This window comes from Setaria viridis, chromosome 4, assembly GCF_005286985.2.
Source record: "Setaria viridis chromosome 4, Setaria_viridis_v4.0, whole genome shotgun sequence".
NCBI lineage: Eukaryota > Viridiplantae > Streptophyta > Magnoliopsida > Poales > Poaceae > Setaria > Setaria viridis.
The window spans coordinates 6299393-6325297 of NC_048266.2; the positions used below are offsets into that span (position 1 = coordinate 6299393).

General features: G+C 45.7%; 4 protein-coding genes across 4 annotated transcripts; all 4 read left to right on the forward strand.

Annotated features, from left to right (window-relative positions):
* The first annotated feature begins 603 nt into the window (after positions 1-603).
* On the forward strand, positions 604-2307 carry LOC117851817 (cyclin-dependent kinase inhibitor 1). The gene is made up of 4 exons (XM_034733716.2): positions 604-1163; positions 1275-1342; positions 1440-1649; positions 1757-2307. Exons 1-4 carry the CDS (start codon positions 717-719, stop codon positions 1836-1838), a joined length of 807 nt encoding a protein of 268 aa, XP_034589607.1. The 5' UTR covers positions 604-716; the 3' UTR covers positions 1839-2307.
* A 5922-nt stretch (positions 2308-8229) lies between these two features.
* On the forward strand, positions 8230-12812 carry LOC117853139 (uncharacterized). The gene is made up of 7 exons (XM_034735512.2): positions 8230-8570; positions 9687-9744; positions 10295-10375; positions 10517-10552; positions 11073-11312; positions 11392-11530; positions 12061-12812. Exons 1-7 carry the CDS (start codon positions 8386-8388, stop codon positions 12540-12542), a joined length of 1221 nt encoding a protein of 406 aa, XP_034591403.1. The 5' UTR covers positions 8230-8385; the 3' UTR covers positions 12543-12812.
* A 2751-nt stretch (positions 12813-15563) lies between these two features.
* Positions 15564-16266, forward strand: LOC117853102 (uncharacterized). The gene has a single exon (XM_034735466.2). The coding sequence runs from the start codon at positions 15724-15726 to the stop codon at positions 16015-16017; it is 294 nt and encodes a 97-aa protein (XP_034591357.1). The 5' UTR covers positions 15564-15723; the 3' UTR covers positions 16018-16266.
* A 1721-nt stretch (positions 16267-17987) lies between these two features.
* LOC117854209 (uncharacterized) lies at positions 17988-18970 on the forward strand. The gene has a single exon (XM_072293510.1). The coding sequence runs from the start codon at positions 18261-18263 to the stop codon at positions 18552-18554; it is 294 nt and encodes a 97-aa protein (XP_072149611.1). The 5' UTR covers positions 17988-18260; the 3' UTR covers positions 18555-18970.
* Positions 18971-25905: the final 6935 nt, after the last annotated feature.

Sequence of the window (25905 nt, forward strand, 5' to 3'; positions counted from 1 at the left end):
CATGGCCACCGGCTGATGGTCAGTGCAGAAATCACCGCGAGCACTCGGAAGGGAAGAGTGAAAGCTCGCACGTGCACGCCACTCGTAATAATAACGCAGCAGGAAGGCACGGAAACAAACGGCTAGGCGAGGCCGCACGGTTGCGAGGGTGCACGTGGCAACATTTACTCTTGGCCCATCAGAGCCATCAGCCATGGCCCCCCCGGCCGGCCGGCCGGCCGTCAGGTACGCCACACGCGCACGCGCACGCCCATGCCGCCGCCACGCTCGCCCATCTGAATACCTGACGCCGAGCTTTGAATTCGAAATTCGAACGCCCCAACCGTCCGATCCCGCAATCATGACGTCCTGTTCCGCCGGAAACGTCACGGAACGGAAAGAGAGGGAGACCCGGTCCGCACCGTCCCGTTGTGTCCCAACGACCGCGGCGGGCCCCGCGTGTAACGGCGCGCGGGGCTCGGGAGCGCCCCCCAGCCGTCCGATCCGGATCTGACCTCTGACCGGGCCTCGCCTCTTCCGACGCGGACGCGAGGTCAGCACCGGAGGCGGCCGCATTCCCGTTGGCCGCGCCTGGGAAGATAAAAGGAGGCCGCCAGCCAGCGCGGTGGGGGTGTTTCCAGTTTCCGTGCGTGCGCGAGGGGAAGGGAAGGAAAGGAAGGGAGCAGCAGGCCAAGGCAAGCGTCCAAAGCGGCGGGCCTTTGCTTTGGTTTGCCCTGATGGGGAAGTACATGAGGAAGCGCACGGGGAGGGCGCCGGCCGGGGAGCTCGCGCAGGTGGTGGTCGGCGTCCGGACGCGGTCCCGCTCCGCGGCCTTCGCGAGCGCGGCGGCGGCACCGGCGCCAAAGAGGCCGAGGAAGCAGGCGGCAGCGCGCGCGGAGGTGGAGGTGGGGGCGGTGACGGGCCGAGGCGACGGCGGCTGCGCGGCGGCGGCAGGGTGCTACTTGCAGCTGCGGAGCAGGAGGCTGTTCATGGCCGCCGCGGCAGCCGAGGTGCGGTGTTCGGTGCCGGCAGAGGAGAAGGCGGCGCTTCCTGGGACGACACAGTCTGGAGCTACCGGGGAGCCTGTGGTGGTGGTCACCGGGATGTCGAGGTGCTCCAGCACGGCGTCGTCGGTGGACGTCGTTGTGGCGGCGGCTAGGGAGAGGAGCGATGGCGCAGCGGAGGTGGGCGGGAGCTCTGTGTATTAGAATAATTCGCGCATGGCGCGAGCTGCTTTTGCCTGCTTCTGGCGCCGAATTATGCGTTCTCATCGTCGTTTCTTGGTCTCACTGCAGGTACAGGCACGCGAGGACCCCGACGTCGAGAGCTCCGTCAGCGACTCGGCCGGGTGCGGGCGCGAGAGGTGAGTTCCTCGCTCCGGAATTCCGCAAGTTATGCGTTCTGGCATACTCTCATGACAAGAGTTTTCTCACGGTTTCCCGTGAATTCTCGTAATTCAGGAGGGAGGCGACGCCGTCGAGCCGGCCGCCGGTAGATCTCAGCGACGAGGAGTCGAGTCAAGCGGCGGACGACCAAAAACACCACCGTCGGATGTCTTTGAACGCTGCGACGGCCGCGGTGGCTTGCAGGGCAAGGATGCCGGCAGAGGAGGAGATGGAGGACTTCTTCGCGTCCGCGGAGAAGGCCGAGGCGGAACGCTTCGCGGCCAAGTAAGTCGGAATTCACTGTCGCCACCGCATGCATTTCGTATCGTTCGTCGTCGTGATGAGTTCCATGACCGCCAAGGTCACTAATTCTGGGCTCTCCCCCTCCGCAGGTACAACTTCGACGTCGCCCGCGGCCTCCCGCTCGACTCCGGCGGCCGGTTCGAGTGGACCACGGTGGCCGCCAGCGGCTGAATGACGACGTACAAGGCGGCCGGAAAAAGCGTAAAGCGGGTCGGCAGCCGAAAAGCGTCGGCGGCGGCGCAGAAAGCGAGGGCCCTGCGGCGTGCAGTGGGGCGAAAGAGATCGGACGCCGCAAGCTCCAAAGAGGAAACAGTACAGAAAACCAGCAGAGCAGAGAGACACCAGTAAAAAGACGAGCATTTTCGCTTTGGCAGTAGTAGCTCCTATTCTCTCCATTCGCCATCCGGCTTGAATTGTTTGTGGTGTTCAAAATTCTTCGTAGTTCCTGCCTGTAGGATCTGGATTTGTGTAGCCCGTTGCGACACTGCGAGTGGCGTAATTGTAACTCCTGTTTTCTGTTTCCGGTTGGTGTCATCGGGACAGACGGCATTCAATGTACAGTACCACAGCAGCTGTCAGCAGACGCTGCAGCTGCTGCGACAGTTAACCACCGTCACATTGTTTAGCTGACGACACCTCACACAGTCTCTTGTTCCTTTCGTACTACCAACTTCAGTTACCTCTTACTCCGTACCTCCCGGTCGTCAGCAGCATCTTCATCCTTCAGTTCATGTTCCTGCAGACCTGCACTAGCTAAGCTAGCACGTCCTCTGAAGCCCTCACAGATCCCTCCGCGCAGTGCTTTTGGCTGCATGGTGTTTTTACCGGCTTACCGCCCTCTCTGATCCATGGACCATGGCGTGCCGTGGAGAGAAGGTTAGGTGAGGAGGGTCGGCCGATCGAGGCCTGCCGACGCGCGCCCACCAATGGAAGCTGCCACCCCTGGTCCCTGCAGCATGTGCGGGAGTTCAGAGTTGGAGAAGGAGGGATTAAATTAACGCGGAAAGATTTGATTACCGCGGGTGGAACGGGGAGATTAAAAAGGTGTTACGAGGAGGTGGTTTGGGATCTGGCGCACATGCTCGTGGGGATGTGGGGTGAGGCAGCAAGGAAATGGTGGAGATGCGCAAGGAAGGAGAGCGCTAGCTAGGGGAGGAAGCAAGGAATGTCGCTTCCATCGGGATCTGAGTTTTTGCGGGACAAGGACGAGAGGGTTTAGTTCATGGTTTGCAAAAATTCACGATGGTATACAAAACTGATAGCCGATTTTTCTCATCTATCTACGAATTTTTTTGTTTTACCATGACAAAATTTTGCATCTTGGAGGAAATCTGAAGCAAATTTTCTAATGAAATGTATACTTAAACCAAATTGAGTTGAACTGGTTTACTTTGACAGGTTTCCTCCCTTTGGTTGCTGGCTGGGAATTTTTTGGCTCCCCTTCTAGGTTCCGCAGTCTAAGATTTCCACTGTAAAAGTGACCTTATTTTGTGCGTTGGTTTTCCCACCTCTCGCTTGATCTACTCCATCTTAGATCTAGCTAGCTAGTCTACTCTATGCTACAATATACTCCCTCCTCCTCCGTTCATGTTTATAAGGTGCACACATATATCAGGATTCAAAGTTTACAATTTTGACCAATAATTTAGCCAACATTTTTTTTATTTTGCAATATAAATTTGACATCGTTAGATTTATAATCAAGTATATTTTCCAATAATTATAAATTTATAACCATAAATAATATAATATAAAGTAAATAAATAGTCAAAATCTAATTTAGGAGACCGTGCCATATCATACCATGGCTTATAAAAAGGAACGGAGGGTGTATGATTTGGGTTCTTTCAGCCTAGCAGTGCCGTTTTTATCTGCATGGAACCCTGTACGTGCGGTCCAGATTCTAAAACGCTGGTGTGCGTGCTGATAAGCTAGCTGCAGACAAGAAGCGACAGCGAGCGCAGTAAAAGTCGACGTGTTTGCTGGTTCATGGCAATTGAGACGAAGAATAATGGAACCATGGGAGCACGGGCATCTTACTGCTATGACTCCTAGTTAATGTCAGAGCTCAAACCCGAGATCCGTGGGATCAACGTAGTCGCACGTGGAGTATCACTGGATCAGAGGAATGTGCTCGTGCGAGGGAGGGCAGGTAGTACACCATAAACATGCCCTGGAATGGCAGCTGCGGTGGTGATTTCGCCTGGGGAAGGAAATTAACGTGCACCATCGTGCGTGCGGTATGGGGAGGCAGGCGATCGACGAGGATCCCGAGGGCGGGGTGAACATTCCGCTGCCGCGGCGCGTGCGTGCGAGGCTGGGTTTCAGCGCCCCGAAAACGAGCGTGCGGTGGCGCTGAAACTGTGGCTCCTGCCGGCGCCAGGGCCATCTTTTCTTTGCTTTGCATCCTCGGACCCGGCGTGGGAAAATGATTCTTCCTTTCCTCCTCCCCTTGTCCCCGCGCCCGAGCTTGCCGCGAGCTCCCCCGCCCCGCGTTATCCGCCGCCCGCCGCGGCAGGTGGAGTGCACTCCTCCTCCCCGCCGTCAACAGACAGCAGATAGAGATGCTACGCGATTCGTCACAAAAGTAAACGAAGGAAGCGGCGTGCTTTTTAGACCTGGCAGGCAGCTTGCCTGCCAGGCAACGATCTCAACCCCAGGCGACCAAATCGGACGCCTGGGAGCACTGCCTGAGCCAGGCAGCTCCAGCCAGGCGCAAAGCAAACAAGCCTGAACTCCCCAGCCCCGGCTCAGAGAAGAGAATCGCGCAGCATCAGCTTGCCAGCTCGGCAGAGTTCTTCTGAACTTTTGGGGTTGGGGGAATTCGTTTTCGTCAGAAAGCGCATCGGGGGTGGAGCGATCGTGGAGCAAATTACGCCTGCGCGAGGTTACTGGTAGCACTTGGGACAGAGGCACAGGGCAACGCAAGCCGAACCAAGCGGGAGAGGGAGACTGTTTGCAGCATGGCGGGGTGATCTGGGCACCGGTTGGTGGTTGTTGGCACAGTTGTCGTGCAGTTAAGGTCCGCCGGCACAGTTGCGGGGTGATCTGGGCATCGAGTTGTCGATCGATGCTACGTCGGCGGCGTCCGGGCTCGCCGGATCGTCATGGTCGTTGCCGAGCCCAAAGGGAAACTGGCCGCACGGTCGCCGGCGAGGCCGAGCTCGACGCACCTCGTCAAGCCGCTTCGACTCTCGTCGTCATGCGCGGAGGATGACCCCAACCTATCCTCCTCTTCCCTGGCAGATAGTAGGCGCACGTCGATCGAACGAAGCAGAGGAAGATGGGAACAGAGCATCAGAGCAAATTAGAAGAGATTGGATATTTTGATGGATTTTGGACTTTTCTAGTGTTGGATTGGACTTGGATTGGATTTTCTGCTGTATAAATTGGATTGGGTGGATATGGACCTGAATATATTTGGATTTTCTTTGGATTGTTTTATTTTAGATCTGGATTCTCATCCATTCCCACGTCTACAGCGAAGGACGAACCGCGGGGGCCCGATCTATCCCCCAAAATAGTAACACTGTAATAATTTCTGCAATTGATTTGCATACAGCGTGGATTTTCACTGAAACTCGAAGTTGTGGACTCTAAACCTTGCAGAGTTGGAAGTGACCAAGGCATCAGCCTCAAGCCATTAATTAGGTTTCAATAGATGGGAACACACGTGAATTGTTTCCATCAGAGTCAGAGTTCAGAAAGCAGTAGGGGGGCACCGCGAAAACGAGTGAAAGAACGCGACAAATTGCAGAGATAAGCCTGAGGGCGTATGCCAAGCTTCAGATGTGCTGTCAGACATTTCCTATGCCCCATTGTCGTTACACCTCAGAAATAGACAGACGCGAAAACGACTCTCCAATGTTGGCACGGCCCTCCCGAGTGCGTTCCTTAAACCAACCAAGTCCTTGTTTACTTCACCCCCAACTCTCAACTTTGGCACTATACAAAAAGAAGATTCCCCATCACATCAAACTTGCGGTACATGCATGGAGTACTAAATGTAGATGAAATTAAAAACTAATTACACAGTTTTGTTCTGACAAATCTTTTGAGCCTAATTAGTTAATATTTGGACAATAATTCACAAATATAAACGAAACGCTACAGTGTGCTACAGTGCCAGCACAGTAATTTTGACACTCCCAATTTTGACAACTAAACAAGGCCCAACCGAACCACCCAAGCATAAAGCTAAACACGACACATATTCATATATGCTGTCGATATCACCATCCTCTCATCGTCCGTAAACAGTAATGGTTCCAGATGACTGGAGCAGGGCATGCTGATGCACGCAACACGCAAGAAATGCAGATGGGAGATACGAGTCCAGGCCATTCCGTTTCAAGCTGGTGTAAGCAGGCTAGGACTCGTATGAACGTCTTGTGATGCAAATTAAAGTCTTTGCGGCTTGCGGCCTGTCTTAAACCACGACACCACATTTTTGCTAAAACATTTTTTTTCTTTATTTGCATGATATAGGAGTATTACGTGAGATAGGGGGTACCGAATTGAATTATCGATGTTCGTACTCTGTCGCTTTAATTGAATGCATGCTAGGACATGTGTGACATTGCTTCGCTGCTTACAGCATGAAAGGTGCTGGAGCCTGAAATTGGCAGCAAGCCAAATCAGGCTGGCCGACCGGTCAGACCGATTTCTCCTAGTGGTCTGACCAGTCCGGAGCTCTGTAGCTAATCTGGTAAAATCAATCGGTCTGACCGGTGGGTACGGGCGGTTCGATCGGTCCAATCCTAGTCCGAGTAGATTTGATGAATCCCTGTAGATTAAGATTTGTAAAAGGATTTCCTTACGGGCAAGATCTCCCCACCATATAAATATAAAGAGGCGCGGTCGATTGAGGCTAATACCCAATCGAACAAAACATTTACTTTACTTTTATCTCCATACCCTAATCTTTTCCAACCCCTTGCTTTCCTCTTTCGTCTCGACAACGGCTGAGGAGGTTCTGAGTGGCTTGCCGATCTCAGAGCAACTCTAACGCATCATCTCTGATAGGATCCCTCACGGGATGGTGATCTTAGGTTTTTCACATTACCCCTGTGCAAACCGGTCTGACCGGCTCCAGTGACCGGTCTGACCGCCAAGGGCAGGAGCCACGCGAGGAGCGTTTTGACGATCGTGCGATCTAGCGTATTTGGTGTATTGACCAGAAAAAGTGTCAACAAAAGGATTAACGTGAATTCAGAAGCAAGCATGGACAGGCAGGACATGAGCTGAGCTGAATAATGGCATTGCATATGCGTGTGAAATTTCCCAAAGCTGACGCACAAGTGCACAACCAACTTTGATGACTCGCAGGACCGTCTGACCAGGGAACTTGGATTTGGCCCAAACATCTGCACGTGGGGGGTGTCAAGATAACAAGTTTCGTTAAAAAAAAAGACAACAAGTTCGGTGTAGGGGTCAAGATTTTAAAACGTCAAGTTGAAGAGATAACACGCGTTGAGTACAAGTCTATTAATTTATATCATGCAGCAGGTTCTTCCTTACTTCACTTTCAGTTTCTGTATGGATTTGGATTTCAGTCGTGGTCATCTTGTACCACCTCTTTGGATTTTTCTTAGACCCTGTTTGGTCCCTTCATTTTGAAGGAATTGGAATCTATTTAATGGAGTAGGCTAATTTATGTTGGAATGTGGCATTCCACAACTTTCCAAAGTTTAGATATAAGCCTATCTTAAATTCATGGGGTGGGAGATGGAAATTGATTCTATAGATTATGGTTATTAGAATGGAATTCAATTCTTATAGCACGCTCTTAGACTCGCTTCTATATAGTAGAAGTGCAGCATATAAGTATCTCTCCCATATCACCAACTATAATATACAACTATATTCCACATACAATTATATTAGCTTAATTAATTTGTATCTAAATTATGATTATTAGGATGGAATTCAATTCCAATGATCCAAACGGGGCCTTAGTAAATTGCTGGAATAAAATGCTAATGGAGCCATCCATAAGACTATAGATTGTATTGTTGATTGGTGGCAAAATTGCTATTTTGGAAAAAAAATACCCATATGAATTTATTTTAAAATAATCTCAAGAAAGCATTGGAGGGAGTTATAATTTGGTCGTGCCAATTGGCACAGCCTAGTAAAACCTTTTAGCAGTATTGAACCAAATGACTTAACCTAGAAAACCTCATTACAAATTGAACATCATGGCACAATTTTAAAATATTTCGTCAGTAGCATGATGCAATATCAATAGTGTCTTTTACGAAAGAAGTAAATCAATATTCCTTTCATCCTAAGAATATAGCTAGGTTTAAACTTTTTCAAAATCAAATATTTTCAACTTTAACTGCTTTCAACTTTAACCGACGTACAGAGAAACAATCTTTATACTAGCCCCGCAGGTTAGCCTTGACCACCGGCCACTCAAATTAACAACTCAAAATTTCCCCACGCACGGCGCACAAGCAAACTCCTATACAAACCTAAAAAAGGCCGGTCGTAAATACTCGCAAGTAAAAAAAAGGGAAAAATAAAATCCGCGACGAACCAAAACGCCGAAGCGAGCAAGCGACCCACCCCGTCCCCGTCCCCGTCTCCTCCTCCTCCCCCCATCCCACCTCCCTCCATCGCCACCAGAAGCGAGTGAAACAGCGCAAACCCTTGCTCCGATTCCCCTCTCCTCAGCGGAAGTAGCGGAGCAGGTGCTGAGGCGGCGGCGGCCATGTGGCCCGGCTGCGGCGGGCGGTTCTACTGGGCGCCGGAATCGGCGCCGCCGGGGCAGGCGAGGGGCGTCGCGGTGGTCTTCGCGTGGGTGTGGAGCGACGAGGCGCAGCTGCGGCCGTTCGTCGAGCTCTACGCCTCGCTCGGGTGGCGGTGCCTCGTCTGCCACCCCGACCTCGTCGCGCTGTGAGTGCCGCTGCCGCTCCCCCCTCTCGCGCACTTCCTTCGCTTCGCTTCTGCTAGTGGGTTCGATTCGGCCGCGCGGGTTACTCGGTTGGTCTTGTGGAGGGCGCCCGCTTGTAGGTTGTAGCTTCTATCATGGCCTGCGTGTGCGGTTATAGCTACGCTTAGGTCTAATTTCAGAGGTTGCTTGCTAGTTTGTGTCTGATGAAATCGTGAGGCAGTAGGATTTAGGTTTAACCGCTTATGATAATTTGCGGAGTGCGGATTGGTTGGGCATGGCACTTACCTGAGCTGTGTTGAGTTTGGTCGCTCCCTTCTGGATGATTCATCACTGGGTGTTAACTGTCCGAGTATTTCCTTTTTCTAAAAGAACTATCATAGTATCTGTGCAATTTCTACTCTATTATTGTTTGTATTGGAGTCATGTTAGTTAGCTTTCCTGTTTGTATTTCTATTTGGCTTGGGTGTTTTAGTTAAGCTAGTAATTATGGACGGTAAAGTGTTTGGTTTCGGGAAGTTCAAGGTTGGCATAATTTTCAGTGACCACTTTTAGGAAGTAAAGCGAATTACATCCACACAGAATGTTCCATAATGTTATCATTCCTTCAGTTAAGTTTTAGGTTTTTTTTGTTGGGCTTCAGCCAAGTTCTTAGCATTGATCCAACGTGTGCAACTTTTGTTTACTTTTATCCTTTGACAATATACGTATGGATTCAATATGTAGCGGGTCCATCCATACGTTTTTGTTTCTTGAACTATGTGCAGCTGGAAGCTTTTTAGTTTTTTTGGAGTAATTTGAACACAGGGGAACAAGTTTTATTGAATAGCACTAGCATGCTAGTTGTCAAATCAGATAAGTGTTAAAGGTACTGGAATTATATTGGCATAATTTTTATTTACTGTCAGAGCTGGAAACTGTATCCGTCAGGGTTTTTTTTAACAATTATATGTTAGATAGATGGATAGGGGCCTTTCACGTTTTAGTAATGTTGTGTTCTGCACCTTACTTAAATCTTATATGTACATGTTAACGTGTAATGTTTCCCTGGGGTCATGTGCACTATTGGGTCCCTTTATAAATCATGTTATGGTACTGTACTAATTCCTTTCTTCTTCCAGATATCTCTCTGAGAAAGCAACATCACTGGCAACTGGTATTATTAGTGAGCTGGTTAAGGTAAGTGTTTTCCTCTTCCTTATCATTGTGCTCGCCAATACCACTGTAGATAAAATGAATAAATGTCTGTTCAAGGGTGGTGAAGTCACATTACACGCTTCTTTTTTTTTTTGCCAGTAACAGTACTGTAATAGCCTATTAGGCAGTTCCCTTCATTCGAACTGTTGTGTGATGCACTTGGCAATGTCTCTTTTAACTCCTTGTTGTCATTCATACCCAACCTGTCGATTACACAGAAAATCTGTAGATGTCGAATCCTCAGAATGTAAACATGTTATAGTTTAAATGTATGCTTTTTTATCTTATTATGTTACATTGCTTTGTACTATCCTTCAACACCACCACGTCTGGCTCTCGGTTACCTTACTGCTGATTGAGAACTGAACTACTTGCATGTTTTTCCTTGATATACTTCTGATATTGCTGGAATATTTGTTTAAGTTGTTGGGAAATGGGAGTCCTGAATCTAGAAAATCATCATTTAACTTGATTGCTTTTTCACTAGGCTCATAATTCCCCCTTGAAATAACGTGGAATATTGGTGTTTCAGGAACTGAAAGTAAAGCCTCTGCCAACCGTTCTTGCTTCCTTTTCTGGTGGCTCTAAGGGATGCATGTATAAGGTTATTCAGGTGCGTGTGTTATAGCTAAACTTTTTAATGGTTTGACCTTAGCAGAATAGCAGCTATTCGTAAATACAATCATTCGGCACCATCTGTCCTTTTTTCAAAACACCGTGACCGTTGAAATGACCGAACTCTTGGACTTTGCAGTTACTAGATGGAAGATGCGAAGGGGATGCGACCATGGTATGCCATGCCATGCCTTTCCACTCTTTTCCTTCAATTATGCATACATTTATCTTAATCACAAGGAGGCAAAGATATTGGAACCTATGAAAAAATCTTACTCGAATTGCTTTAAGATTTGCATGGAAACTAATTTGTGTTAAAGGTCATATGGATTAGGTACTTCTAGGTGATAGTTTATTCCAGGTGTGTGTTGCGGCAATCTATCATTTTTGCTTCGCCCTTCCTTAAATGCCAACTCTATACTTCCTGTTTGTGCCTTAAACTTGTATAGTTGTATGTAGTAGTTTGTTCATGATTTGTATCAGCAGTAATGGTTGATTTTGTGAAGTCCATCATCATCATTGTATTTGTCAGTTGTCATCATGGATTTGTCTTGAGATAAATATTCAATGTGTATGTTTATTTATTTAATATATGTGTGGTTCACCATTGGGCGGATACTAGCGATTTGGGATACTGCTTAGTATTTCTTGGCTAAAATGTTAAGAGTGTTTTGGCATAAATTTCCACTGTGCAGAAGGACTATCGATTAGTGAGAAACTGCATCTGCGGGCAAATTTATGACTCTAGCCCTGTAGAATTTACCAGTGATGTGGGCACCCAGTTTCTCCAAAAGTGTGCAGTTGGAAATTCATTTCAGTCATCCGTATTACGTTCATGGATGGCAAAGGCTTTGGCATCTGGCATGGATACTCTCTTCCCAAGCAGAATTGAAGCTCAGCGTGCAGAGTACTGGCACACACTATACTCATCAGCAGTAAGTTTGGTTTTACCTGTGATACTTGGCATACACCATTCTCAGCGTTCATTTGACATTTTCATTACTGTTCATGCAGGGATTGGGTCCTGTTCTTATATTTTGCTCAGAAGATGATAATCTCGCTCCAAGCCATGTTATCTGTGGTTTTGCGAGGCGTCTGATTGAACTAGGCACAGATGTTAAACTTATGAAATGGAGCGATTCCCAACATGTTGGTATGTTCTGTTTTTATCTTCGCTGTTGCTGATGAATAGGTCATGATGTTAGGATGTTGTTTGTAGCCTGAATTTGAATGAAACCAATGAGCTTCTATCCAGGAACAGTTGTTAATCCCACAATAAATTCTCATTACATCTTATTGAGACATATACAAGTCACATATTTATCACGTGCATGAGCAATCAATAATGATTTATTTATACTCAATCTTGTTATAAGGTTGACTTCAACCACATGCTCGTAAACCTGGATTCCTCTGGTACTAGTTTCTTAAGAGACAGAATATTAATATTGAAGTTTACTCATAAATTTCATGGGATGGGCAAGTGGGAGGGAGATTTGCACGCATGCCTTGTATCTCTACAGTCTACACATTAATGGTTACATTTACACTATAACCTTAGGGCACAACATTGCAGTACCTACAGTCTTCCATTGTAAATATGTGGGTCAACTCGAAGCCTTGATATTTTCTTCTTTGCTCTGCTGCCAGATATATCAGATTACTTTTCCTGATTACTTGTAGGTCATTACAATTCACATGAAGCTGAATACAGGACAGCTGTAAATGATATGCTGAAGAAAGCTCTCATTACCTTCTGCCACCGAAGCCAGCTGTATGACTCAAATATGGCAGGTGATCGGGAATACAAGATAGCGCATTCAGTCTGCAGTCTACACAATGCGGCAGCAAATTCAAATGAGAGCTTAAGAAGGGTTGCCAACAGTCCTAGTGATCACTTCTTCCTGCCAAGTTCGAAGGATCATGACGAGTCTAGGGAACCAGGTTCTCTGATTGAAGACCAGAGGCGCCACTTATCCCATCCACCCAGCATGGAGCCTAAAGGAGTCCTTGGCCAGATCCTGTTTGATGTTTGTGTTCCAAAGAATGTTGAAGGATGGGACATCAAGCCGACAGTATCCTCAAATGGGCGGCCAACATTCGCTTCAGCCCGGCAACTTGGCCCCTTCAATCCCATCAAGTACTTCAGACGTTCAAGACTATAGTTTGTTGCAGGAGTTGAGAATTTTGTGTATATATTGGAGGCAAGGTATCTAATGATAACTCTGAGCAAGATTTCACCTATGTAAGTTCCCTTGAATTGTTTCTATTTTCCTTTTGCACCGCTTGGCGAGAGAATGTGCATATGCTTTGTATATCATATGAGTGTGTATTAGAAATGAGATCGTGGACATAGGTTTTAGGTGGGTTGTAAGGTGCATACTAACAATGAATAGCGAAGGGAATGATTATTATGCCTTTGTAGTTTCCTCTAATTCTCATGTTCATCAAATCTAATTATCTGAAAATCTTTTTTCTCCATCATTTTACCTATCATAGCTGCTGTTAGCATCTTACTACTGATCTTTTTTTGCTTGGTGCCTTGGTATCGTCTCTGGCCACTGTTTTCTGTTTAGTGCTGTTACTGACTATTATTCACCTCATATGTAGCTTAAACAAATACAGGGATGCCAAAGAAGACGTTTGTATGTCTTCCTCTGCTTTTTAACTGTTTAAATTACGAGTGTTTGGATAGTTTGTGAAGCTCCTTCCTCATCACTTTTCTGAAATTATTGAATTTGAATGGGATCAAATGCTTGTTCGATCGTCAAGATGGGCCATCGTGCACGCGTCCACCTTGGACTCGAACCGTACAAGCTGGAGTTGGTATATTTTCCATTTCTTCCAAAAAAAGTCTGCATGAGCATTCCTTTACACCTACTCTTTAGAGTTTAGACCGTGCCATGGTCAGTCCGTGGAATGACGTTCTGGGGAAAGTTTTATTGCAATGCTCGTGAGGTAGATAACACATTTTTGAAGATCTGAAGCATCCCAATGAGCAATGGCAGTGGTCATGCTTAGGTCTAGCTGTGTTGGGGGTGTTGGTTGCAGTTGCAGAGAATTTCTAGAAATGACTTGCAGAGTTGCTGACGCATCAACCAATGCATTATGCATCTCTGTAGGTTGTGCTAGCTTTTTCCTCCATATCTTTCTGATAAGATTGTCTTATATTGATATTTTGAAGCCATAAGATGATATCGGGAATCATATCTACTTTTGAAAATGGCAAATTCTCCAGGATTGAACATGCCTTGTGGGGTCGGGGAAGCTGGATCTGAACTTTTAGACGTTTTGCTTGCTGGATGTTCGAAGAAAAACGAAAAGAAGAAAGTAAATTTGCTTTATTTTCAACATGTTCCAATTTCCTCGACAGATGGAATACGAACTTATGTACTGGCCACACTTGGCCAGCGTTGGCAGCACATGTATGGGCCTGCCCAGGTGCTCTTTTTGAACTCTCAGACGTTCCAGACGACGTTTCTGTACACTACTCGCAAAGTGAACTCATTAGTCATGACGCGTCCATATTTTTACAATGGACGGATCACAGATGGAAATAACCACCACTGTTGTGGTCTACTGCAAATGTGTTTAACATTGTGCCGGTACCCAGGTAGAGAACATGTTGATGTGCTCTACAAGCATAAACAACTGACACTTGCGAGGAACAGATTGTTCTGGTCCACGAATGCCTGCGAAAGCCTACCAGAAGAATCTGATTCTTCATCAATCAATGATTTTTGCCGCGTATTTGGAACAAAGAATCTTGGAGTTCAGAGGCTTTTGTAGGATCAATTCCGGAGCTTTTCTTAAACAAACACCAATGGCGTAAAATTTTGTCATACAAGCACGTACACCAGTGAATATTTTGTAGAAGCACGCAAAGGAAAAAGCAGCGGTCCATCAGAGAACCTAGATCATGATATGCATTATCATTGCTCAGGGGAAATCTGATGGCCAAATAGGCACCGAAGATTGCACCTCTTGGACAGGAAAAATATCTTTATCAGTCAACCCAAACTGTCACTTGCAGTTCTTTTTTCGGATACACTGTAGTAAATTGAGAGGAACGTACTAATACCATTTTCTTGTGAAAACTGCATATAGTCTTACATAACAGTAATAAGTTTTTCAAAGCACAACGCAAATACACATGCATGTACATTCACTCCCTAACTTTTGAATACCTAACTTTAGAGAGGCTTTGAGATTGATGAATTCACCATAATCGTTTCGTTGTCGACGAACATGTTATCTACCGCTTAAGAAATAATTAGCCGAAAATACAAACACCATTGTTGAGTTGAACAGTAAAAAAATAGCTGGACATAGGTTCTAGCACTGCAAACTTAATCAGTTCGCTTATACTCCTATAACAGCAACTAATTAACAAGCTGAAAGTAATACATGTACGCAACATTCCACGATCGGTAGTACACCGGTAGGTTTTATCTGGCTTGTTACCTTGTCGGTATGTGCCGTTTGGTCCGTTTCTTAGATCGACACGTCTATGTTACGTATAATTCGTCTCCACCAGGCCAGCACAGCTGACAAAATAATACTTGAGAGCAATATAGGGTCTGTGTGGCGGTGTGGCCTGTCATTTTTTTAAGACATTTGGCCAATAATCAGCTCATGGCTACCAGATGTAAAGCTAGCTAGTGCTTGTACCCAGCTGATTTTGGCCATCCGAAAACTGTGCTTGCACTTTGACCCCCCAAAAAGATACTCCTGCTTTGCGAAGCTGGATGTGAACCAAACAACCTCGAAGCAGTGTACTTGCTAAAATTTTATCAAGAATATTTTGGATTCTCGAAGTTTGATCGTTCATCCTCTTTGCTGCTTCCGTTTCTTGATTATACATATGCGATAATGTAATAGTACCGCATCTATCCTACCCTAATAAAGAAGGCAGCAGCTTTTAAGCTGCACCACCGATTATTCCCCTCGGAAAATAAAGCCCAAAAGCCAAAGGCAAGCTAGCAGCATCTAACAGTAGTCTAGCCACTACTGGTCGCTCCATTATTTTTCAAATTCACCTAATTAAAATTTAAAAATAAACCCCACCCAAAGTTCAACACGGCCAGCCTAACGCGCGCCCGTGGAAAACGTGCGGTAACCGAGCCGTAAAAACCCCAGCGCCGCCGTGCCCGTGCACAGCCTCCTGACCAGCCGGGTATATATAGGAACCGTGCGCCACTTCTGGCCATCCTCATCATCACTTCACTAGCTCATCAGTCGCCTTCTTCACTCACCAAAAGCCAAGCGAAGCAGCTAGAGCTAGCGTTACACAGGCAAGGCAAGCAGCGGCGGCGCCGCCCGGTCGGTTGTTAGAGCTAGGGAGCCATGGCGTTCATGCGGTACCGGGCGCTGCCGCAGGGGGAGCCGACGGTGGAGGAGTTCCGGGCGTGGCTGGCGCAGTTCGACGCCGACAGCGACGGGCGGATCAGCCGGGAGGAGCTCCAGCACGCGCTGCGGAGCCTCAACGTGTGGTTCGCGTGGTGGAAGGCGAGGGGCGGGGTGCGTGCCGCCGACGCCAACCACGACGGCGGCGTCGCCGGGGACGACGAGGTCGCCCGGCTCTTCGCCTTCGCGCAGAGGCACCTCAACGTCAAGATCACCCAGCTCGGGTACTACTAGATCACCGATCTCAGGCGACGGCGGCGATCATCGTCGGCGTTGTGAGTGTATTTGTATGGGGGTGGATGTGTTGTTACTTCTTTGTGTTTTTTACACTCCGATGGATGCATGCCTTGTTTAATTCTTATAAATGGTGTACGGATGTTTTGCTTTCGCAATGTTTCGTGTGGTAATTAACTGTGTTTCCGGCATCAGAAATTTGTTGAGGAATGTTACAATGCAAGCATGCATGAGGCATGTCGTGGCTTTCGTGCTTGTGTTCATGTTTATCCTGAGCGTTCCAGCTGTGGGGATTGATTTGCTGAAAAAAAGTGGAGCACTGTTTATAGATTCGATAACGATATACGCAGGTGGTTAAACAATTAATCGACATCTGGAAAGCACCGCGACTGATGCAAATTAAACATCGCCGTGCAAAAAAAAAGAGAGCAGAAATTCACACCACAATTCACTTCACATTCACAAGTCATCTCAAGCTTACCGTTTCATCATTGGCAGATCACGCTACAATTTATCATTCTCACGTTAATTCAACTATACAAGCTAGAAATGTTTTAGGCCTGAGTTCGTCAAGGTAATTCTCATCTTGAATATATGCAAAGGGTTCCTCATCAAGAACGTAGAAGCGCTTATAACGACGATCAAAATTATTAAATAAAAGAGCTGCTACTTGTAGAGAAACCCTACATTATTATACAGAGGAATCTGGTACTAGGTAATTATGGGTCTGCTTGGTTTCCGCTCCAGACTTGCCTCACCTCGTGTGATGCGCTTGCCAGCCCAAGCCAGCGAATTTCGCTCTCCTGCGCTAGCAAGCTAAATAAAAGACCTGCTACTTGTAGAGGAACCATATATTTACAAAGGAACCAGGTACTAGGTAGGGGCGGACCCAGGTAGTGGCCAGGAGGGGGTTGATCCAAACTTAGTACAAGATGTCAAGATCAAGTATTTTGCGCCTCTATTATGTGTATAATTTTTCTTGAATCTCCATTATTTTTCTAGCCTCGGACCTAGGCTGCAGCCCGGGTCTTGGATCCGCCACGAGTACTAGGAAATTATAACTAAAAGAATCTTTAGAAACCAAAAGCCATAGCTATGTCTAGAAGGATAGCTTAGAGCAAAAGGAACACTCTTCATTGCCAAATATAACTTCAAACATAAAAAGGCACAATTTCATCAAATTCTTCGAGTGGTAAGCGAAGTAGAGAAATAACATGTGCTCCCATTTGACTAAGGTGTATTGCACCCAATTGGTGGAGGCTCTTATTAATTGAGTTGATCCTTTGTGGCTCAACTCAGAACAAGAACCTGTCACCTAAGCACAATGCATAATGCCCTTTGTTGCACTAACCTTGTACTTATCGTTGGCTGTCACTTTTTTCCCGAAACATATTATAGATCCAGATCCTAACATACATGTACCCATGCTCACCTAGTTCTACAAATGTGTCCGAGAGACTGAGTCATTAGATCTTGAGATGATGGTCAAACTAGTTATCAACAGACACACCGTTTATCATTGAAAGAATATTTAGCAAATACTATCATGTGTGCAAGTTGGACACTTGAAGCCGAGAGGCAAGTTTTACCGCAAGAAACCTAGCAAAACAAACTTCACCATGGCTACGTACCGGATTTAGAACTAGCGCATGCTTGTTCCTGTCCCTGCTTTGTGAAGCTGGATATAAACCGAACGACTTTAAAGTGGTGTGCTTGCTACAATTTTACCAAATTCCACAGATTCTTGAAATCTAATCGTTCAACCGCTTTGCTGCTTCCATTTCTAGATTATACATATACTCTACATGTCATATTTGTGGTAGTCGCATTCTACTCCAAAGAATGCAGAATGCGGCTACACTACCGATTATTCCCCTTGATAAAAGCCGAAAGGCAAGCTAGCAAAATTAATCCAAAAGCAGACTAGTCTAGCCAGTAGCCACCACTAGAATCGCGTCCCCGCGGCCGCACACTACCGGTCATCTACGCGATGTTCAACACGGCCAGCCAAACTCCGTGCAAAACGTGAACTCCTGCAGTAACAACCGAGCCGTAAAAACCCCAGGTTGGTGCCTCTCCTGTCCTGGGTCCCTGGGCCAGTATAAAAAGGAATCGTGCGCATCTGCTTGCTGCTCATCACTCCACTGATTCACTCGGCCATCTGCACTCAGCAAAGCCAAGCGAAGCAGCTGACAAACTTTAGTAGCCAACCGTAAGGCCAAGTAGCGGGTTGCCGAGGATCGATGGCGTTCGTGCGGTACCGGGCGCTGCCGAGGGGGGAGCTGACAGTGGAGGAGTTCCGGGCGTGGCTGGCGCAGTTCGACGCCGACCGCGACGGGCGGATCAGCCGGGAGGAGCTCCAGCACGCGCTGCAGAGCCTCAACGTGTGGTTCGCGTGGTGGAAGGCGCGGGGCGGGGTGCGCGCCGCCGACGCCAACCGCGACGGCGGCGTCGCCGGGGAGGAGGAGGTCGCCCGGCTCTTCGCCTTCGCGCAGAGGAACCTCCACGCCAAGCTCACCCAGCTCGGGTACTACTGAACACCGATGACCAGACGACTGGATAATCAATGTGATGTGACTTGTGAGTCTGTACCTGTAACTATATTGTAAGGATTTGGTGTGTGTGTGTATATTTGTTCTTGGTTATTGCTTGTGCTTTTGCAGTATTTTCTGGCAGGTTTAAGAGAGTTCTCTACTTGTATTTTTGCCATCACCGACTTTGTTCAGAAGTGATGTATGGGTCTTTTTTTTTAAAAAAACAATGTATTGGTCTTTGCATTGTGTTAATATGTTTAACATTTTTCTACTGTATATACATATTTCTTTTCATTTTTTGCAGAAAAAGAAAGAGCAAGACAATCTTTCAAACTTGTATTTGAAATGTGAAATATTTATACGAGAGATCTCAAGGCAATGTTGTAAGGTTAGTTATCTAACTGGCTAGTCAAACATGAAGCGGGAGATGATGGGCCCTCTTCAAAATCTGCATTTGAAATGTGAAGCCAATGCAAAAGGGCTGCATGCATCAAAATTGGTTATCTAATTGCATGCGATAGGGTTGGTTAGAGCAAATCTAGCAATAGCCTCCAAATTAAACCATAAGAGCAACTCCAGCAGACCGTTTACAACTCCCTGCTCCAAGTTTAGAGGGCCAAGTAAAAAAACACTCCAGCAAGCTCTCTACTTAACTCCCCATTTTAGGGAGACCTTCAAATTCCCCCATCCACCCTCCTTTCCTACGGAGCCATCTATCCATAGGGGCTATTGCTGGAGTTAGAGATATTTTTATAGCCTTAAACAAATACTACCTCCATCCCAGAATATAGCTACTTCAAGCATTCAAATTTTATCTCATAATATAGCTATTTTTGAGTTCCCAAGTGGTTTATTTGGCATAAGAGGTCTAAAATACCCTCCATATATGAAAATCAACATGCAATACCGCCACCAATTAAATAGGAAAGGTATAATTATTCTAATGAGGGGTAATATAGACTTTTAATCTACATCCTTAATCTGTTTGAAAAACTCTAAAAATAGCTATATTTTGGAACGGAGGGAGTAGAGAGAACCCCATTTGATCTTTGGAGGCTATTGCTAGAGTTGCTCAATGTAAAATTTTTTGAGTGCCTCCAAACTTGCTCCAACTCCAATAATAACCCTTAATTCTAATCTTTTTTTAAAACCAGCCAGCAGGAGGGCTGCTGCTATATTAAAATAGAGGAAAGCCCGACGGGCAGAAACAAAGGAAAGTTCTGTACACTCTGTGCACTCTCATCCCAACTAACACGGGAAAAAAGAGAATGAGAGGCGCCGCTAGGTGCGATTAATGCCGTCGGGCAGCATTAATGAAAAACTCTAAATGTTTAGCTCCTACCGCAATCCATGTAGCCGCTTGATCTTTTATCTTAGCAACTATGCGACTGAGTGTTTGCTCAAGATGTTGAAAAATCCGTGCATTTCGCTCCGTCCAAATCTCCCACAACACAAGGATAATTAGGCTTCACAACCCTTTTCTGCTAACCACCTGAGCACCCGCTAAAGCTGTCCACCAATTGTGTAGCGAGTCATGTAGATCTTTATGACTCGGGTCAATGTTTGCACACCGTGTCCATGCACTCATCTCTATCCAAATTCTACTTGCAAAGTTACAACTGGTAAATAGGTGAAGTCCCATCTCTTGTGTTGCATTACAAAGAGCACAATGTGAATTACTTGGCCATCCCCATCGCATCAGTCGATCTGCTGTCCAGACTCTATCCTGGATAGCCAGCCAGATGAAGAACTTGCACTTGACCGGCTCCCAAGCTTTCCAAATGATGGTCTCAAAATTAGTCGTTGTAGATCCCAAAAATTTCGCTCGGTAGGCCGACTGTGAACTGTATTGCCCGTCTGTTAGGAGCTTCCATACAATGGTGTCCAGGACTCCCGGTCTAAGCTGCACCCAGTTCACCTCAACCCATAGGCTGTGGTACTCAATAAAATGCGTCACAGAGAAATCGTGATGTAGAATATTTATGCCCCGAATCCAGGCGTCATTAGTCACAGCATCATGAAGTGATCTATTATTTCTTTTGGAGATGTTAAACAGGTTTGGCGCCATATCCCTCGGTCTTTGCCCATTGGTCCAACCACTATCCCAGAATGACGTTTTCTTACCATCTCCAATTGTAATTGTGGTGGCCGCTGCAAATAGCTTGCGGTTAGCTTGCAAGCAAGGGATATCGCATCCCTCCCAATGCGGACCATCGTTCATCCATTCCTTGAAAGGATCTAGGATGTCGACTAGGGGGGTGAATAGTCGAACCTGAAAATTTTCACAACTTCGAACAATTTTATTAGCGACTTCCGGAGTTTCCGGAGATTGTTCCAGAAATTTTGCAACTTCAGAATTTTCAGAGAAATCTACGGATCCTTCGGAGAAACAAGGATTTGAACTACGACCTTATGAAAGACTTGCTCAAATGTAAATCGCCGAATATAGGTTAAGCAACAAGATATTCTAGGCCTTTGACACAAGATAGAACAGTTGGAAACTTCCTAGAAAAGTAGATCGAGCACAAACCCTAGAAATGTGTTCTATGCTTGAATATGAACAATGTTAAGAAGAAAAAGCATAAGAGACACAAGGATTTATTTACCGGAGTTCAGCTTCACACCATGAAACCTATGTCTCCGTTGAGGACCTACAAAGTGTGGGCTTTTCACACCTAAGCCACTTTTCTCACACTAGCGACCACAAAGATCAAGCTAGATCGAGTCACTTACTCAATCATTGGGGTAATACAAACTTCCCGTAGGTAGCCACAATCCTTGGATGCTCCACGGCCAACGCCTAGCCGGCTAGGAGCTTGAAGCTCCAAGAGTAACAAACACGAAATCAACGACTTGACGAAGAACAAGGTGCTCAAGAGATGGGAAATCAGCTCACTAGCACTCTCTCTTGCTGTCCCTTGAATCTCTCCTTAAATGCCCCACCAAATCTTCACCTAAAGGCCAAGAGGGGAGTAAAGAGGGGCTTTGAAAGTTTCTGAACAGTTCAGGTCAATGTTAGGTCATGAGGGAGACTGTGGGAGGGGGTGAGGGAGTATTTATATCCCTTCACCTCGAAACTAGCCGTTGGAGCTTATGTTCCGGAGTTTTCCGAAAACTCTGGAACCCCCGGATTCTTCCAAATGAGAATATAATGTATCAAAAACATAAAAGATAAAGCAAGAGCATGTGCAACTCCACCTTAATGTGTGCCATAAGAATTTTAATTCCAAAGATCTTTAAATATCACTTGGCACATTATAAGTGAAAACATGAGAGATGCACATGTTCTTGGCAGCAGTGGGGTGCAAAGAGTGTGTGGAACACGTTTTTGTGATGCATATAACAGAATATACACTTCAACAAATAATCAAAGAGAAAAATAACAGAATGTTCGGAGATTCCGTAGAAATCTCCGAAATTCTCCACAGGTTACGGAATTTTCCGGAGAAATGTCCGGAATCTCCGTACATTTTTCCATACTCAAATAATATCCATCACAGAAATTTTCACACCAACACACAATTATCCTTAGATAAATAAAAGCAGTTTTAAGCATTCAAAGCACAACCATTACAAGTTCTCATGCTCACATAGTCTTACACACCATAAAAGACAAAGTTTGATACATAAATCCATAAACCCTCCCATCAAATATTCACTCTCCCTTTGGCATCAAGCGCCAAAAAGGAAATGAACTCCATCACAACAGTAGCAGCTACTCCTTGTCATCATATTCGTCCTCCTCCTCCTCATCATCATCATCCTCTTCCTCGTTGTCTTCTTCTTCTTCCTCAACAGGTGCAGCGCGTGTGGAGCGGCGAGGGCGAGAAGAGCCAACAGGTGCAAGCGGGGTAGGAGAAGGAGCAACAACACCGGCTTCAACGGCATCCAAGATGTCCCACTATGCGAAAGGATCATCAAAGTCCGGCAACTCATGACAAGGATCAACAGGAAGTCCTTGGGAGGCCTTGAGCTCAATGATGTCACGTCTATTCTCATTTACCTCTTGAGCCATATGCTTGCACATGGTAAAAATGCTCCTAAGTACCCTCTTGATCATAGAACCTCTTAGCCTACGGGACTACCTAGGAGGAGAGGAAGCATGAGACTCATCATCATGGTATGGAGCTTGGCTAGATGATCCGGCAAACTGACGAGAGGTGGCTGTAGGATAGGGACCATCACTACCACGAGGACGAATATGAAGCGGCTCATGAGCACAATCCTTGGAAAAGGTGATCTTTGTGACCCTCTCAATCATATACATAATGTCATGGCGCGACGAAGTTCATTCCATATGTCGTCAAAGATACAGAAGGATCTTCCTTTGGGAGCCACACGATTCAAAAGATTGCCCGCATAGAAATGAAGCGTGGTGGCATCTCCTCCCTTAGGGTCAACTGTGTTTCTAAAGAATTGGTTGAACAAGTATGGCACCAAATTATTCGATTTTCCTCAAGTGCCACCATAGGATTGTAGAACATGAATGGAACGTCCTTGGACGTGACTTTGAACTCAACATGTATAGGATCATGCCTCTCATCCTTTGTTCTAAGTCCCAAAAGGCGAGAGAAAGTCATGTAATCAATGCAATAATGCTCGCCTATGGTGGTCCAATGAATAGAGTTTGTACTTGCTTGGAAGTAGTATGAGCTATGAAATTGGCCAAGTATTTCAGCATTCCAATTACATCTAAATCCCATAAGCTCATAAAGACCAAACTCCTTACACTTGGCAACCCCCCTCTTGAATGTGGCATCATCATCTTTCATATAATAAGGCCAATCCACATACCTCATAGCAACAATGGGGAGCTTGTTCTTCTTGCGCAACACCATGGAACTATAAAAATCCATGTGAAATTCATTCCAAAAGTGTGCGTCAATCCCCCTCCATCTTGTCCCACCTAAAAGGATCATGCCCTCTTTCCTCTTTGAGTGCTAAGGACATCTTGTAGTAGTCCTTGCCCAACCTAGGAGTGTATCCCATAGGGCATGAAGGAGGGCGAAGAGTTGGGCAAAGAGATTGTGTCCTTTGATCTTGGTCAAATGTGGAAGTGAGATGCTCTGGAGTTTGAGGACAAATCTGATAAGCTAAGCCCCTATTTCTCTTGACTGGCGTAGGTTGAGGAGCTGCAAAAGATGGCATGACACTAGGAGCTTGGCCACAGTTGGATCTACAGGATGTTTCAGGCAATTTTTCCCTCCCCTTCCTCCTCTGAGCAACCACAAACCTTTCTTCCTCAGATTCCTCTTGCTCATACACCTCCTCCTCCTCTTCTTCTTCACTCATAACTCTAGGAGGATTAGGATCATGTCTTGCCTTAGTTCTCCTTTGAGTTGCACTAGCACGAGTGTCCCTTTGCCTTCCCATCTGGATAAAGCAGAGAACATGACAAAGATAAGAAAAGAGTCATGAAAATCAGAGAGTAATCAATATAAGAGGTTTGGGCTGCGAGTTGCAGAGTATTCCAAAAAAATATCCGAAGTTTTCCACAAGTTGCGGATATTCCGAAAAAATGTCCGGAGTTTCCGCAAGTTGTGGAGTTTCCGGAACTCTTTTCCGAAATATTCCAAAATTCGCAGCCAAAACCCTAACATCTCATACACAATGAATTGGTCATGGGATTGATATAAAATTGAAGATCCTAGGCCTACTCATGCTAGTGAAGAGTTCTATCCAAAGGAAACCCTAAGGAACAACCTACATTGATAAATCGGGTGAGATGAACATTGGATACCTTTGGAGAGAAAAGAGAAGAGCCTCCACCACGTGATTCCCCTTCCTTGATGATTTCACGAATTTTCGGTGGTTGAATCTCCAAATCACCCAGGGGGGAGGGGGGGACGAAGGAGAGAGGAGAGGGAGGAGAGAGAAGCTAGCGGTGGTAATGAGACAGGATGGACCGGTAATTTCTCAGTGTAAAAAGTAAATACACATTAAGTTACGAAATTTTCCATAAAAAGTCCCGAAGATTCTGCAACTTCCGGAGATTTCACTCCCTCTAGCTAACAGCCATTAGATTTGAGTGGAATTTGATTTGGGATAGATTTGGAGGAATATATATATATATATATATATATATATATATATATATATATATATATATATGAGCATGAGTAGTTCTATCACTTGAGATCAGCCAACACACAATCAATGAGAACAATGATCCAAGTGATAGAGCTAAATTAACTCCAAATATTTTCAAAGTAAAAGCACACTTCAATTTTGAAAAAGATTTTTCATTTGAAAGCAATCTATCCTAAGTCACTCAAACATGCACATGATTTCAAGCTATGTTACAAGGATCCAAAATATTTAGTTCACTCGTTAAAGCACAAAATCTTTGCTCATCAAGGGACTTTGTGAAGATATCGGCTAGTTGCATTTCGGTGCTCACATGGCTAAGAGCGATATCTCCTTTGGCTTCATGGTCTCTTAGGAAATGGTGTCATATGTCAATGTGCTTTGTCCTAGAGTGGTTCATGGGGTTGTTTGCTAGCTTAATGGCACTCTCATTGTCACACAAGGGAGGTATCTTGCTAAACTCACAACCAAAGTCTCTCAATGTGAGCCTCATCCACAGTAGTTGAGCACAACAAGCACCAGCTGCAACATACTCGGCCTCGTCAGTGGATAGGGCAACGGAATTTTATTTTTTGGAACTCCAAGACACCAAGGACCTACCAAGGAATTGACAAGTCCTGGATGTACTCTTTCTATCTATTTTGCAACCGGCATAATCCAAATCGAAATAGCCAAGTAGATTGAAAGTGAAGCCTTTGGGATACCACAAGCCAAGGTCAGGAGTGTGTACTAGATATCTCAAGCTTCTCTTAATAGCCATTAAATGACATTCCTTAGGATTAGCTTGAAACCTTACACACATGCACACTAAGCATAGTATCGAGTCTAGATGCACAAAGGTAAAAGCAAGGAGCCAATCATGGACCGATATACCTTTTGATCCACACTCTTACCATCCTCATTTAGATCAAGATGTCCATTTATTGGCATTGGAGTCTTGATGGGCTTGGCATTTTCCATGTCAAACTTCTTGAGAATATCTTGAGTGTACTTGGTTTGACTAATGAACGTGCCATCCTTGAGTTGCTTGATTTGAAAACTAAGAAAGAATTTCAACTCTCCTATCATGGACATCTCAAATCTCTTAGTCATGATCCTACTAAACTCATCACACCACACTTGGTTAGTAGAACCAAATATTATACCATCGACATATATTTGGCATACAAATAGTCATTATGTCTTTTGCGAGTGAAGAATGTAGGATCAGCTTTACCTATTTCAAAGCCTTTCCTTAGGAGAAAATCCTTAAGGCATTCATACCATG